This window comes from Spermophilus citellus (assembly GCF_964194105.1).
Source record: "Spermophilus citellus genome assembly, chromosome: X".
Classification (NCBI taxonomy): Eukaryota; Metazoa; Chordata; class Mammalia; order Rodentia; family Sciuridae; genus Spermophilus; species Spermophilus citellus.
This window is the reverse complement of record NC_138190.1, coordinates 10,604,386-10,620,635: the sequence shown is the minus strand read 5'-3', so window position 1 is coordinate 10,620,635 and position 16,250 is coordinate 10,604,386. Positions and strand designations below refer to the sequence as shown.

Below are 16,250 nucleotides of genomic sequence, written 5' to 3'. Positions count from 1 at the left end.
GAATCCTTAGCCAACTCACCCAGTCACTGAACTAAGGCCATAAATTCCAGGGCCTCACAGTGTGAATTATCTGTGAGAATTTACTTCCAGTTCTGGGGACAGGACCCTTGGGAATACTAGGCACTGGGCCAGAAAGAGAGAGTGACCAAGAGTGGCCTGGTCACCCTTAACCTGATCTTGACCTTCAGCAAAGTAGAGGACTAAGCCACTCAGGAAATAGTATATGTTTCACCAGATGTTCTCTGGACTGTATCTTCTGCTTTATCTATTTAATCTGTGCTCTTCCAACTTCAATTTTATTTTATTTTTTATTTTTTGCCATTTCAGAATGAGGCTGAGGCCAAATGGTCTGCCTTTTATGAAGAGCAGTCAAAGCTTGCTAAAGCTTATCCACTACAAGAAATTCAAAATTTCACACTCAAGCGTCAATTGCAGGCCCTTCAGCAGAGTGGGTCTTCAGCGCTCTCCGCCAATAAGAGGGAACAGGTATGTTTTGGAACATTTCAGTACTGCCCCCAAGAGTTGAAATGTTTGGGAAATATTAACATTAATGTCACCCATGGATGCTTCCTTCATCTGCAAAGATAGTAATGCTGACATTAGAAAGAGATTTGTACCTCGGTCAAGTGACTGTAATTTATTATACAAACTGGCATTTCTTGGAGGGTGAAAGAAGACACTGGGTTCTGATATGGAAAGAAGTGAGTAGGAATGTGTCACTCTGCACCCCGTGATCTACACCAACTAAGACAGTCAAGGACTATATTAGATTGTTTTGGTTTTTGATAGCCAAATGCCATGGTTGGCTCATGTCAACCTCACTGTCAATGGAGTCTCCAAATCTCTTCCACCAATGTTGCTTTCAAATGGCACTCTAAAATTTTGTTTTCTTAGATAGTTTGTCCAAATTCAAGAAAGCCTATATTCACCCCTGTTAAAATAACATCCCTCATTCCATTCCTCTAGCCCAGGAATTGACAAAGTTTTTTCTGTAAAGGAACAAATAATAACTATTTTAGGTTTTGCAGGCCATATTGTTGGTGTCACAACTAGTCAGTTCTGCCATTGTAGCAGGAAGTCAGCCATAGCTAATACATAAATGAATGGATGTGGCTGTATTCCAACAAAACCTAACAAAAACAAGCAACAGACAGGACTTGGTCTGCAGACCATAGTTTGCAGACCCCTGTTATAACCTACTGAAATATTTTTATCTAAAATATTTAGTTATTTAACATCAAAGTCGTCTTTCTCAGTTACTTGTCCTTTGGAACGAGGACATTTTTATAAAAATAAAAATGCATGATAAGGACAAAGATAAAGCCATATGGTATTTATTTCTACAAGTTGATATTTATTATTCTGCATTCTTTGGATCCAATTATCCCACAAGTTATCAATCCTCTTTATCTTATCCATTCCATGTTTCTCCATTGTTTTCACAAGGACACCATGAGAAATCTTGGCCTTTTAATTTAGGCAGCATAGTCTAGCCTGGATAGGACCTGGACATTCTATTTTTAAAAGATTCCCCAAATAATTTTAATAGGTAGCCAGAATTGAAAACTGCTTAAATGCAAGTAAGAGCTTGAAGTGTCTGGGAAGGAGGGAGACTCCAGGATGCATGTGTTCAGTGAAGAGAAGGAAGGGAGATTAAGGAAGCAGATAGAGAAAGAGACTCTGAGGAGTTTTGTGCCAAGGGAAAGAATCTAGGTTTATTGTCTTGGACTATGGGATTTGTGGAAGTTTCAAGCATGGTATCTAGTTAATGTTTTAGGATAATGACTCTGTAGCAGAGTAGAAAAATGATGGAAGAGGGAACTAGAAAAAGGGGAAACAGGACCTTTAATACAGTGCTTCTTAAATCATATATTCCCTTCCTCCCTCCTTCCCCAGTCCCACCCATCACTTCCCTTTCTTCCTTTATTTCCAATCCACAGCAAATCAATATTTGATTAAGTTCATTAATTACATACTTAGATACCATGGAAATTTCAAATCATTTAAAGCTTATAAACATGTACTCTCACAATTCCTGTGCCTACCACAGCATGGAAAAGATCTTTTGCTGCCTTGCACTGACCCAGAGGCATGCTTTGCATAGCACGCCTTTCTTCACATAATTATCATCACTTTCCTTGACCTACAGAACAAAGTTTGAATTTTTCACTATGGCATACATGGTCCCTCATGATCTGGCCCCTGCTTACCTCTGCCTTTCTCATCTCCTCCATTTTCCCCAGTGAACATCAGTGCTCCACTTTTATTCAACATCTTGCCACTCCTTGAAAATGCATTATCATTTCCAGCCTCCTCCCTTCTGTACCAGACTAACTCCTACTTCTGTGTGACACAGCTCTAATGTCTTATCCTCTTTGAAGTCGTTTGTGAGTCTCCAGGCTATACATCCCTATTCTACCCTCTCGTCAATACTGCCACATCACTTTTTGGTGACAGTTATTATAACACTTGTCATTCTGTTATGTAGTTATTGATTTCATGGCTGCCTCACTGTCTCATGACTCTGGGGTCTTTGAGGGCCTGTGACTTGTTTATTTCAGAATTGTCAAAGTGTAGGACATAGTAGAGACTCAATAAATGCTGAATAAAAGAAAAAATGCACATATTTTCCTATAAGTAATTGAGAAACATTGTTGGAATTCTGGTAGATATGTTCATTTCAATTACTCCACATACATTTATTATGTGTTTATAAGGCTACGTGCTAGTTGACAGTGGGGAAAATTAAATGTATTTCTCCCTTACATACAGGAAGAAATATGGAAAAGAAGTGAATCGCTGCATTCTGAGGGATCAAAAAGCCACATTAGGGGGCTGGGGTTGTGGCTCAGTGGTAGAGCACTCACCTAGCATGTGTGAGACCCTAGGTTCAATCCTCAGCACCGCATAAAAATAAGTAGATAAAATAAAGGTATTGTGTCCATCTACAACCAAAAAGTAAATATTAAAAAAAGCCACATGACCAAAAGGATATCTTTAAGTTAGCATTCTCTTTAGCACATTTTCCGTTTCCAATATTATTTATTATCTTTAATTTGCAGTTGAACACAATTCTAAATACGATGAGCACCATCTACAGTACTGGAAAAGTGTGTAACCCGAAAAAACCTCAGGAGTGCCTACTACTTGAGCCAGGTAGGCTATTAATTTTGAGTACTGATTGTGAAATTTACTTTTTTTTAATTCCAAATTTCAAAAATGAGATTGACTTTAGATTATGACATTTCACTTTTCAGATGGGCAACTGAAAGATGATAAGATTACAAATTTGTGTTTCAGCATAGATGCTCTTTTAACTTCAAAAAATCTCATTATAAATTCTATCACCTTCAAGTAATTTGTCAAGTAAATTATTGCACTGGTTTATTTTTCTCTGTAAACACAATTTGGATCTATAGTAAGGGCAAGGAAGTGAATTAATCACAAGATTTCATTTAATAACTTTATGACCTTGACCTTGATGTCTGCCAACTTTACTTTTAATTCTTTAAAATTCATATAATTGTTTACAAAAAAATTTTTTACAAATGCATGTTTATTTTCCTTTGGGGCTTTGGGATAACAGGTTTGGATGGAATAATGGCAAACAGCACTGACTACAATGAGAGGCTCTGGGCTTGGGAAGGTTGGAGGTCTAAGGTTGGCAAGCAGCTGAGGCCATTATATGAAGAGTACGTGGTCCTGAAAAATGAGATGGCAAGAGCAAACAGTAAGTTTATTGGACTTAGAGTTCCTAGAGATCTCTGGGACCATGGGATTATTTCTCATTCATTATTAAGCCTGACCTTTGATATTAAGATGTCTCTAAATTAATAATCATTTGCTAAACAATTCATGTTACCTGTTTCAACAGGAAACTACTGGGGCATATAAAAAGGTGCATTGAAACTCTAAGGTTTAAACAGCTCAGGAATGAGATTCAACTACAAGATCTCAAAGGAATTAATTGTCCAGAAATTATTAATTATAAGTTATCCAAGGAAGTCTCAGTCCCCCAAGGGGACTGAAGGAGGAAATCAGGGGATTGAGTTAGTATCCTATTTCTTAGACAGAATTAGAGACAGTGACATTATATAAACCCTCATCTGGCCATAGTTCATTTTCAAAACTCATTTACAGGGACTGGGGTTGTTGCTCAGTGGTAGAGTGCTTGCTGAACACGTGTGAGGCACTAGGTTCGATTCTCAGCACCACATAAAAGTAAATAAAATAAAATAAAGGCATTGTGTCCATCTACAACTAAAAAAAAATTTTAGAAACTCATTTACATATCTACCTCTGGGTGATGGCTCAGAAAGAAACAAAAAATCAGGTTAAGCTGGAAACCCTTTATTTTTTTTTTCCATTGTAATTATAACTTGAATCAAGTAGTCATAAAAGTATTAACTTGGGAAAGAATTTCCATATCTCATAACTTATTCTTCTACCTTTATAATGAGCTGAAGTCATGGTGTTATGAATAACTTTCATAATTCACTGCCCTCTGGGGTTGAGTAAGAATTTTTTTCATTTATTGTTATTAGTTTCTTCCACAGCCTTAGTCAAACTGAAGACAGTAGCTTATCATCAATTTTATTATAATATCATGCATATCCTTCTATCCAAATTATTTCTTTCCTCATCTTCCTGATCATCCATTGCCAATGTGTGTGTAAAAATAAAAATGATTAAAATACATTTGCAAACTTTATCAGCTAATACCCTAATACGAGCTTGTTTTTCCTGATGGTTAGATACTAAATGAAGCACAGAGAGATGTGCTATGTATACATATAATTTGCAAACAAACACAGGCCCACTGTTACAGTGTCTAAGATGGGTTATATCATATCTGAAAATCTAAGGTCCTGAATAAAATGAAAATAAAAAGATTTAGAGATTCAATCATATGTTTTAAAGCTAATAATATAAACTGACATATGGAGTAAAGACCCAGGGCTGGGAAAGTAGAAGTGTGTTTCTGTCCCTTGCCAGCTATATGACCTTGGCCTAGTGGTTTAATTGCTCTAAGCATAGGCTGTTGGTGACAATGTAGATTGGTGTAGCCATTATAGAAAACAGTGTGAAGGTTCCTAAAGAAAATTTAAAAAGAACTACTGTATGTGACCTAGCAATCCCTCTTCTTCATATATACTTAGAGGAAATGAAATCACCACCTCAAACAGATATCTGCACTCCCATGTTCATTGTACATTATTTATAATAGTCAAGAAATGGGAACAACAGAGGTACCAATTAACAGACAAATGGATAAGAAACTGTGGAACAAATGTATAATAGAATGTTATTCAGCTTTAAAAAAGGGGAAACTCTACCATTTGCTACAACATGGATGGACCTGGAGAACGTTATGCTAAATGAAATAAACTTGACAGAAGAAGAAAAATACTGCATGGTTTCACTTATGTGTGGAACCAAAAAAAACTTTTTTTAAAAAGGTCAAATATACAGAGAAAGACAATAAAATCATGGCTACTAGGGATGGGATAGGAGGAAATGGGGATATGTAAGTCAAAGGATACTAAGTAGCAGGTTACAATGAGTCTAGAGATCTAATGTACATGAGGACTGCAGTTAATGTAGTTTCCTATATTCAGAATTTTTGCTAAATGAGTAGATTATAGCTGCTCTTGCTATGGGAGGAAAGATGCAACATGATGGATATATTAATTTGTTTCACTATCATAAACATTTTAGTATGTGTCTGTGTCTCATAACATCATGTGTATACCTTAAATATACACAATACAATTTATTTCAGAAGTAAGCACAGGCTGTTCATTTGTGTAGTGAGGGCTCTAATAATGACAATCTCCTATAGTTTTGTGTTTATTAATAAGATAATACATTTAAACTCCTGACACAGAACAAGTGCTTAACAGAATTAGCTAATGTTGTTATTCATTTATATTCCTTTGAGGTGATGTTTGGAAGGACAATAAAAATGTGATAAACCTTTAAATTTCTTTTAACTTCCTCGCAAGCTAATCTTTGCAAACTCCATTTTCTCTCTTTTCTTTCACTTATGTTCTCTTGTTTTGCTTTTGAAAACCAGATTATGAAGACTATGGGGATTATTGGAGAGGAGATTATGAAGCAGAGGGAGCAGATGGTTATGGCTATAACCGCAACCAGTTGATTGAAGATGTGGAACGCACATTTGCAGAGGTAACTGAGGAACCTGAGCACACTGGAAGCAGGGAAAATCTCCAAAGGCATTCTGGGTTGTTTTTAACATACTGGGCAGCCATTCCCAGGCCGACTAGAATTATGGAATATTAGAGCTTGAAAAGATTTTTGAATAATAGGGCAGCCCCTACACATGATCAGAGTTGCTCTGCTTAACTCCTCCTTTCACTCACTGATTAGTAGTTGCCAATAGACAGATTCTAAGAAGGAATAATCTTTTAGATTATAAAGAATGGCTTTCGTGAGCTATTTGTGGCTGGCAATGTCTTCCTTTATTAGTAGAACCACAAGGTTTTCTCCTTTCTGAGGAACAATTGATACTATTATTTCATTAGCCTTTGACTAAGGTAGTTTTTCCCATATTTTATTAGTATATTATAGCTGTATATAATGGTGGGATTTGTTGTTACATATTTGTATATGCACACAATATAACAATATAATTTGACCAATATCATTCCCTAGTATTTCTCCTTTCCCTCCCCTTGACTAAAGAAGTTTTTATAGGGAAGAGAGTACTGTAAGTAGAAGTGTCCTATGGACACTTCTCACTATGCCCCTCTTTCATTTTGACCTCCCATGCCTCCCCTTTATCTCTATACCTTCAAACTTCTGATGTGAATCTATTGTCACAACCATAGTTGGGCAGAACTGTCAAAAATGGAAGTAAGCCAGACATGGTGGTGCATGCTTGTAATACCAGCCACTCCGTAGGCTGAGGCAGGAGGATCGTAAGTTCAAGCCAGCCTCAGCAAAAGAGGGTCTCAGTGAGATCCTGTCTCTAAATAAAATACAAAATAGGTCTGGGGTCGTGGCTCAGTGGTCGAGTGCCCCTGAGTTCAATCCCTGGTACCAAAAATAAAATAAATAATCCCCCCCAAAAAAATTGCACAAGTGACTAAAGTGAGTAAGAAGTTATTGGGTAAATGCAAACTAGAATCATGATGAAAATCTACTGTACATTCACCAGAATGGCTATGACAATAAAAGATTGACAATACCAGTGGAGACTACTAGCAGAAATGTAAAATGGTAGTCACTTTGGAAAACAGTTTGACAATTTCTTAAAAAGTTATATGTACACTTACCATAATACTTAGATATTCCAATCTTAGCTGTCTGTATGAGATAAATGAAATACACATATCCAAGAAAGACATACACAAATGTTCATGGCAGCATTAGTCCTAATAGCACCAAACCGGAAATAAGCAAGTCATGTTTAACTGGTGAATGGATAGACTGACTCTAATATTTTCACACTATGCAATACTACTTAGTAATAAAATGGAAAGAACTATTGATACACGCAACGATATGAATGAACCTAAACATCGTTCTCTGCAAAGGGAGCCAGACACAAAAGATCACATATGATTTTGTCTATATAAAATTTCCAAAATAGGCAGAAGTATAGAGACTGAATAATTTCCATGATTACTGGGATCTGGAGATGAGAATGAGATTGGCTGCTAATAGGCACAAGGAAATTTGGGGGGAATGGAAGTATTACAAAACTGGATGGTGGTAATGGTTTCTCAGCAGTTTTAATTTATTAAAACTTATGAAGCTGTAGACTTAAAGTGGGTGAATTTTATGATATGTAAATTATACCTCAATTTAAAAATGAAAGAAGTAGATAACATCTTTAAAAAATATTTTTTTGGGTATCTGCTATCTTTCTGAGATCTGCCTTCTTCCAGGTGTTTTTATTGATTTATGTGATAAGGCTAGTCATCATCAATACCTATAAAGAGGGAATGCTTTGAAACTCTCTGGAATATTGGAGAGAAAAAGAAATCATTTAGGAAATTCTACTTATATAAAGAAGCTCTTGTTTCTAGTGTTGGGTATTGGAAATTTGATTTGGCTACTCTGGGTCTTAAACTTTCTTCCTGGGCTTTTCAGATTAAACCATTATATGAACATCTTCATGCTTATGTGAGAGCAAAGTTGATGAATACCTACCCTTCCTATATCAGTCCAACTGGATGCCTTCCTGCTCATTTGCTTGGTAAGAAACCTCAGGAGTCTTTTGTGTTCTTTGTCAGTTATTTCTTTCTTTTTTTTTTTTTTTTTTTTAAGAGAGAGTGAGAGAGGAGAGAGAGAGAGAGAGAGAGAGAGAGAGAGAGAGAGAGAGAGAGAGAATTTTTAATATTTATTTTTTAGTTATCGGCGGACACAACATCTTTGTTGGTATGTGGTGCTGAGGATCGAACCCGGGCCGCACGCATGCCAGGCGAGCGCGCTACCGCTTGAGCCACATCCCCAGCCCTCAGTTATTTATTTCTACAAACAAAATTGTCTTTTGGAGTGAGATCCAACATAAAAGTTTTGAAAAATTCTGTACTTGTAGGAACATTATAGAGATCAAATTTTAAAGGCACTTTCTTTAACAGAAGGTTCAGTTTAAATCATTCTTTCTTACATTACTATTTTTATACATAATAATTATGTTGGCTATAATCCAAAGGATAAAGGAGTTATTTAAGATAAGTAGAAAAGAATTCCAGGTTAAAATGAGAGTGGAGGGGCTGGGATTGTGGCTCAGTGGGAGAGTGCTCGCCTAGCACACGTGGGGCCCTGGGTTCGGTCCTCAACACCACATAAAAATAAATAAATAAAACCAACGTATTGTGTCCAACTACAATTTTAAAAATAATTTTTTAAAAAAAATTAAAAAATAAAATGAGAGTAGAAATGAGGAAAATAATTTTCAGTATTCAATTTGGTTGAATTAGCTTTTAGGTGAACTTTGGGATTTTTGTATTATATTGTCAGAGAAAGAAAATCTTGTTAGGCTAGAAATGGGAGGGGTGAGAGAAAGGCTTTCTACAATTAAGGTATGTCCTGGAAAGCTTCATGAGTTCATTCCAGATAACACCATTTAGTCTTGATGCAAAGTACTGGGTTTGGACTCATATGAGTAATGAATGAAGAAGAGTGACCATCCTCTTCTCCACCCCAAGGAGCCAAGGCTGAATAAGATAGAAATATTTGAAAATTTCATGCCAGGCCTACATAACATCCCTTCTATAGTCAAGTCAAGTTTCTAGAAGTTAATTTTCCTCCACAGTGAAATCTCATAGCAGGAGAGAATATGGACAAAGGACCCATGGAGATTTTAACCCTAAAGTAATACAGAAATCTTTTCTACAATGTTCTTGACAATCATTATTCAGTAATTTAATATTTGATTAAATTCATCTGGTGTGATGGGGCTCTTTCTGCCTTCCAAAGTAGAATAACTTATTGCTACATGGCACCAGTTATAAGAAAGTTCTAACTTATATGGAATTGTATCAACAGTTCTCTAATGCCTTCCGTTAATCATTACTATTTCCATGCTATGAGTTTACCCAGAATATGTCAATTCTTATTTTACAAGATGACCTTCCAGATAGATGTAAACAAACACCATATAAGACACAGCATAGTACCTGGCACAAGAGTATGTATTCAATACATTTTAATGGCTGTCATGTTATCGTCAATACTGTTTTCTTTTTTTCAAGTTAAATATCCTACACAAATTTTCAACCATTCCTTAAAATTCCACTTCTATATTCATCCTCCTTTGGATGAGCTATACTTTGTACATCCCCCTCTTCAATTGGCATGCTCAGAATCAGTTACTTCATATCAGATCTTATTGATGTAGAAAAAAATTAGTATGAGGACTATCTTTATTCTAGATACTCTAACTCTATCAGTTTAACTGACAGTCTTATTTGTGTTTTAGAAGCCATCCCATAGTGCTTATTGGGTCTTTTACTGTGAAATGTGATTCATCATGATATCACATGTATATTTCTATGGTGAATAAGTTTTCCTTTAAAACTTTTATCTCTACTAATTTCTTTTTAAAAATAAAATAAAAATAAAGATGAATCCACTGGAGTACGCTTCATGTAGTTGTGTTGCCCCATATCTTTGGTGGCAGGATTCTGCTTGCTGTTAGATTGATGACATTTTTCTGGATCCATTTCCCCTTTTAGTGTCTCTGACCTTGGAATCCAGCCTCACATTGTTGGGGAAGCTTGAAAAGTCACCCACTATAGTAATAAAAATGAAATTTGGTTACTGCTTAAGAAGTTTTTGAATGGTGATCTTATATGATCTTATTTTAATCCAATACCAGGCATTATTGATAGTTTAATTTGTAGTATTTTGTCCCATGAATGATAGATTATAAAAATCTCTTTCTAATCTATAGTAACTATAATGTTCCATATATTTAATAAATTATGCATTTGAGTAATAGTTTCAGATAGGGGAAACTGGGATGATTCCCTAACAAGTTTTGCCTGACCACATAGTCTCCTGCCATTTTAGTCTTTTAGAGGAGGTAGAAGAAGGAAATGTTGCAAGTCTAAAATAGACAAAGAAAAAAGTGAAAAGCTGGTAGTGAAAGGGAAGCACAGAAACTATATTGTTTAGAACTAATATAATATATGGCTTACTTACAAATCTAACCTCATGCACTATGTAAAATCAGTTCTATATTTCTGCTGTCATCATATATTAATGTATTCTTTTTTAACAACAGGTGATATGTGGGGTAGATTTTGGACAAATCTATACTCTTTGACAGTTCCCTTTCCAGAGAAACCAAATATAGATGTTACTGATGCAATGATAAACCAGGTAAGAAGAAGAGGCTTTAACTTCATTTCCTTTGATCTAAATTCTCTACTTCATTTCTTTTTATGGCATCCTTTCTGTTCTTATCTTTTGTATGTGAAATTTTATAACTCAAAAATTGAAACTAGTTTAAACTTATTTTATTATGTATCTATATTTTCATGGAAAAGTTGTTCATAATGTCAGTGACCTCAAGTAGCTTAAATTAAAGATATGGTATTGACCTTGTTGAGAGGTATGCAAAATGAAGATGACTTGAATTTTCTTCTAAGCAGTAAGATGTACAAATTACCAACTGCCTGACATCACTCATTCCAAAGTTAGTCATTGCTAAGTAATCAATCATCTCTACGAATAATAAAAAGCCCAAGAATATAATTAGAAGATTTTTGCATATTTAAAAATCATTAAAAATATTACAACAATCCTTTAACTCATCCTTTTTGTTATTAGCATACATTAATTTTACAAATTAATGGGTTTCTCTGTGACATTTCCATATATTCATATACTATGCTTTGATTATGTCTACCCTCCCTGTGACTTCTCTTGCTTTCCCCCCTCCCTTCTCTCCCTGGTCCTCTACCTATTCCCCAATAGTTGCTCTTCTACTTTCAGGTCATCTTTTTTCCTTAGTTTGCATATATGAGAGAAAATATGGGATATGAGAGAAAACAAGTGGTACTTATCTTCCTAAGTCTGGCTTTTTTTCTGAACATGATGATCTCCATTTCTACCCATTTTCCTGGAAATGCCATGATTTCATTCTTCTTTATGGCTGAATCATAAGCTATTGTGTTACATACCATGTTTTCTTTATCCATTCACCTGTTGGTGTGCACCTAGGCTGGTTCCATAAGTTGGCTGTTGTAAATAGTGCCCCAATAACTATGGGCATTCAGGTATCTCTTCTATAAGCTAACTTCATTTCCTTCAGATATATATCTAGGAGTGGTATAGCTGGATCATATGATAGTTCTACTTTTATTTTTTGAAGGAGCTTCGATATGGAAGGGAGTGAGTGTACTAATTTACATTTCTACCCATGGTAAATAGGGTTCCTTTTTTTCATATTATCTCCAGCACTTGTTACTTATTTATTTATGTATTTTGTTAATGGCCATTCTGCCTAGAGTGAAACGGAATATCAATGTAGTTTTGATTTGCATTTCCCTGATGGCTAAAGATATTGAGCATATATAACATGATCCAATTGTGGGGTTTCTAAAAATTTATTTATTCTAATTTGTTACACATGATCGCAGAATGCAATTCATTTCATATTGCACATATAAAGCTCAGTTTTTCAAGTCACTGATTGTACACAAAGCAGAGTCACACCATTTGTGTCTTCATACATGTACTTAGAGTAATGATGTCTAATTCATTCCACTGTCTTTCCTACCCTCATTCCTCTTCCTTTCCCCTTCCTCCCCTTTGCCCTATCTAAAGTTCCTCCATTCCACCTATGTTTCCTACCATCACCATTATGAGTCAGCATCCTCTTATCAAAGAGAGCATTCAGCCTTTGTTATTTGGGTATTGGCTTGCTTCACTTAGCATTATATTCTCCAACTCCATCCATTTACCTGCAAATGCCATGATTTTATTCTCTTTTAATGCTGAGTAATGTTCCATTGTGTGTATTTATATCACATTTTCTTTATCCATTCATCTACTGAAGGGCATCTGGTTTAGTTCCACAGCTCAGCTATTGTAAATTGTGCTGTTATAAACATTGATGTGGCTGTGTCCCTATAGTATGCTGTTTTTAAGTCCTTTGAGTATAGACCAAGGAGTGGGATAGCTGGGTCAAAATGGTGGTTCCATTCCAAGTTTTCCAAGGAATCTCCATACTGCTTTTCAGAGTGGTTACACCAATTTGCAGTCCCACCAGCAATGTATGAGTGTGTCTTTCCCCCCACATCCTCGTCAACACTTATTGTTGTTTGTATTCTTGATAGCTACCATTCTGACTCCAGTTGTGGGTTTTTTTTTTTTTTTCAGTATTTGGCGGACACAACATCTTTGTTGGTATGTGGTGCTGAGGATCGAACCCGGGCCGCACGCATGCCAGGCGAGCGCGCTACCACTTGAGCCACATCCCCAGCCCTCCAGTTGTGTTTTAATGTGTATGTGTCTATACCACAACAAACCCCACCAATTTATATAATTGATATACACAAAAGAAGAATAAAAAATAAGACATTTAAATGGTCAACAGTATTTGAAAAAAAATGCTCAATATCACTAATCATCAGAAATGCAAATCAAAACCACAGTGAGGGGCTGGGGTTGTGGCTCAGTGGTAGAGTACTTGCCTAGCATGTGTGAGGCACTGAGTTTGATTCTCAGCACCACATATAAATAAATAAATATTAAAGGTCCATTGACAACTAAAAAACTTTTTTAAAAAACACAATGAGATATTGCCTTTCTGTAACAATAATGGTTAAGATTGAAAAAACTAACAAGTGCTAGAAAAGATGTGAAGCAAAGGGAACCCTTGTACACTATTATTTGGAATGCAAATTAGTAGAGTCATTATGGAAAATAATACATTTCCTCAAAAAATTAAATATGATCCAGCAATCCCACTACTGGGGGTATGTTAAAAAGAAATGAAGTCAGAGACATCTTCATTCCCTGGGTTATTGAAGCACTATTCTCATGAACTCAGAAATGGAAGCAACTTAAATATCTATGAAGTGATGGATGGATAAAGAAAATGTGGTATATATACACAGTGGAGTACTTACATAGCCATAAAAAACGAATTCCTATCAGTTGCGACAAGATGGATGGAATTGAAGATCATTATGTTAAGTGAAATAAGCCAGGCACAGAAAGACAGGTACGAGAGTAGAATGGTAGTTTGCAGAGGCCAGAGAGAGTATTGGGAACTAAGCTAGAGTTAGGTAGGAGTAAGAAGTTCTGGCATGCAATAGCACAGTAGAGTGAGTATAAGTAAGATAATGTACTGTATATTTTTAAAAGCTAGAGGAAAAGACTTCTAATATTTTCACTATAAATAAATGATGTTCAAGGAGACAGATACATTTAACTTTATTTGAACATTATACAATGTATACTTGTGTTGAAACATCATAAAACCCCAGAAATATGTAGTTTTTATGTATCAGTTAGAATTAATTCAAATTTTAAAAGAATGACATACTCATCAATTTCCTGATACTAAGCCTTTAAATGTGAATTTAAAAAAAAAAAAAACAGAGTCTTATATTCTGTTTCTTATTCCCAGGTTTGACATAGGAGAAAAACTAAACTTGACCATGTGTTTAAGATTGGAGGAAGTTATCTGTGTTATTAAAATGATTTATGAGCTGGTTGTCAGTTACCCACTTAGCCTGCCTGATGTGGGCCTTATCTCCTAAGCTAAGACTTGGTCATCTCCTGGGACATTAATCTCAAGAAGAGTTTGCTTTGTGGCAGATGTCTATGGCTCTCTCTCTGCAGTTCCAAAACATTTTGATGGTTGTTTCCACTTTTTTCCCTATTAAAAATACACTCAGCTGAGTGTGATGGCACATGCCTGTAATCCCAGCAGCTGGGGAGGCTGAGGCAGGAGGATTGCGAGTTCAAAGCCAGCCTCAGCAAAAGCTAGGCACTAAGCAACTCAGTGAGACCCTGTCTTCAAAATAGGGGTTAGGTATGTGGCTCAGTAGTCCAATGCCCCTGAGATCAATCCCTAGTACCCACCCCCGCAAAAATAAGTGCAATGTAAATTCTTTGATCTAATTTCCAAAGTTAGTTCTCGAGAGACATAATTACTGAAACAGGGTATAGCCATTCTGGAAGCTGTTCATACATGTTGCCAAACTTCCTTTTAGAAAGATGATTGTCAATGTACATATCTAACAGAAAGGATGCTGTTCTTTTTTTTTTTTTTTTTAAAGAGAGAGAGAGAGGAGAGAGAGAGAATTTTTAATATATTTTTTTTTTTTTTAGTTCTCGGCGGACACAACATCTTTGTTGCTATGTGGTGCTAAGGATCGAACCCGGGCCGCACGCATGCCAGACGAGTGCGCTACCGCCTGAGCCACATTCCCAGCCTAATGCTGTTCTTTTAATGCTGAAATTAAATACTGTTCTTTTTTTCCCCTTAGAACTGGAATGCGGTGAGGATCTTCAAAGAGGCTGAGAAGTTCTTTGTATCTGTTGGCCTTCCTAATATGACTCAAGGATTCTGGGAAAACTCCATGTTAACTGAGCCAACAGATGGCCGGAAAGTGGTCTGCCACCCTACAGCTTGGGATCTACAGAAGGGTGACTTCAGGTAGTTGGATTAATACTTATAGCCCAGATACTAAATGGAAAATGATGAAGGCAGAGATTCCTTCTTTGCTTTTCTGAGCACAGAAAATACTTTTAAATAACTCTTTGAACTAAGATCGGGAGTCCATGAGAGCACATCTGGGTTTTGAAGATTACCAGCAGGTGCTAACTTGAACTTTAGATGATCTGCCTCATTTGAAATATTATACCCCTATTAGAGTTGCATGGTCATGAGGATGGTGGTGCCCCCATTAGAGAAGTTTTGTGCTAAGATTTATGGAGAGGAGATGTCAATCAGATATTGATCTTTCCCTCTGTGTTTTGCTTTTGAAATAGGATGAGTGAATAACAAGCTAGGATAAAAAGGAGAAAGTGCTACGTGTCCTTAGAGGGACAGAGGGAATGCTTTATGGGGAACTGGGAGAGAACTTGCCACACCTGGAATAGGACAGAAGATCAAAGAGGGCTTTGTGGGCAGCATTGGAATTGGGTCTGGAAAGCAAGAAGGCTTTGGACAATTGGGAGGAGATCAGCAGGATTAGATGCAGAGAGGCAGGACCCGGAGTATTACCAGGGTCAACAAGTTAGGCAAGAATAGCAAATATGTGAAGGGGAGTCTGTGATGTGGCAGGATGAGCACAGGCTTTGGAATCCAAGGTGTGTCACATTTAATGACTAGGTAACCTTGGACAAGGAATTTAACCTTCTTAGGTTTCAATCTCTTTATCTATGAAGCAGAATAGTAATCCAAGTTTGCTGGTTGTGAGTGTCTTAGGCTGGGTTTACCAGCTTGCAATGAAGATTCTTATACAAGTGCACCCAGGCAAAGGGGAGCAAGGGAAACAGGCTGGAACAGGGGAAGGAAGGAAGAAAGAATAAGATCTGTGGTGGAGACTTGGCCTAAGCCTGATCCTATGAACCTCTTCAGAGCCTAATTTGAACTAACATTGGTCATGCCTGAAGACAAGGAAGCTGGCCACTTGTACCCTCTATTAGTCAGTCTTTGGCTGTAGTCTGCCCCAAGTGTGGGAAGACATAACCTCCTGGTTGAGGCATCTCTCATTTAGCCAAACCAGTGAAGAAGAAAGCCATTTTGGGCC

General features: G+C 36.6%; 1 protein-coding gene across 2 annotated transcripts in view; it reads left to right on the top strand.

Moving 5' to 3' along the window:
• Positions 1 to 16,250, top strand: part of ACE2 (angiotensin converting enzyme 2) — a gene marked incomplete at its 5' end in the record, with an annotated part of 45,774 nt that overhangs the window by 11,171 nt on the left and 18,353 nt on the right. For both annotated transcript variants that reach the window (XM_081277650.1, XM_081277649.1), the window contains 7 exons: positions 328 to 486; positions 3,063 to 3,156; positions 3,587 to 3,730; positions 6,077 to 6,189; positions 8,119 to 8,224; positions 10,760 to 10,857; positions 14,982 to 15,151. In XM_081277650.1, the coding sequence (XP_081133776.1) occupies positions 328 to 486; positions 3,063 to 3,156; positions 3,587 to 3,730; positions 6,077 to 6,189; positions 8,119 to 8,224; positions 10,760 to 10,857; positions 14,982 to 15,151 (884 nt within the window). The remainder of the gene's footprint in view (positions 1 to 327; positions 487 to 3,062; positions 3,157 to 3,586; positions 3,731 to 6,076; positions 6,190 to 8,118; positions 8,225 to 10,759; positions 10,858 to 14,981; positions 15,152 to 16,250) is intronic.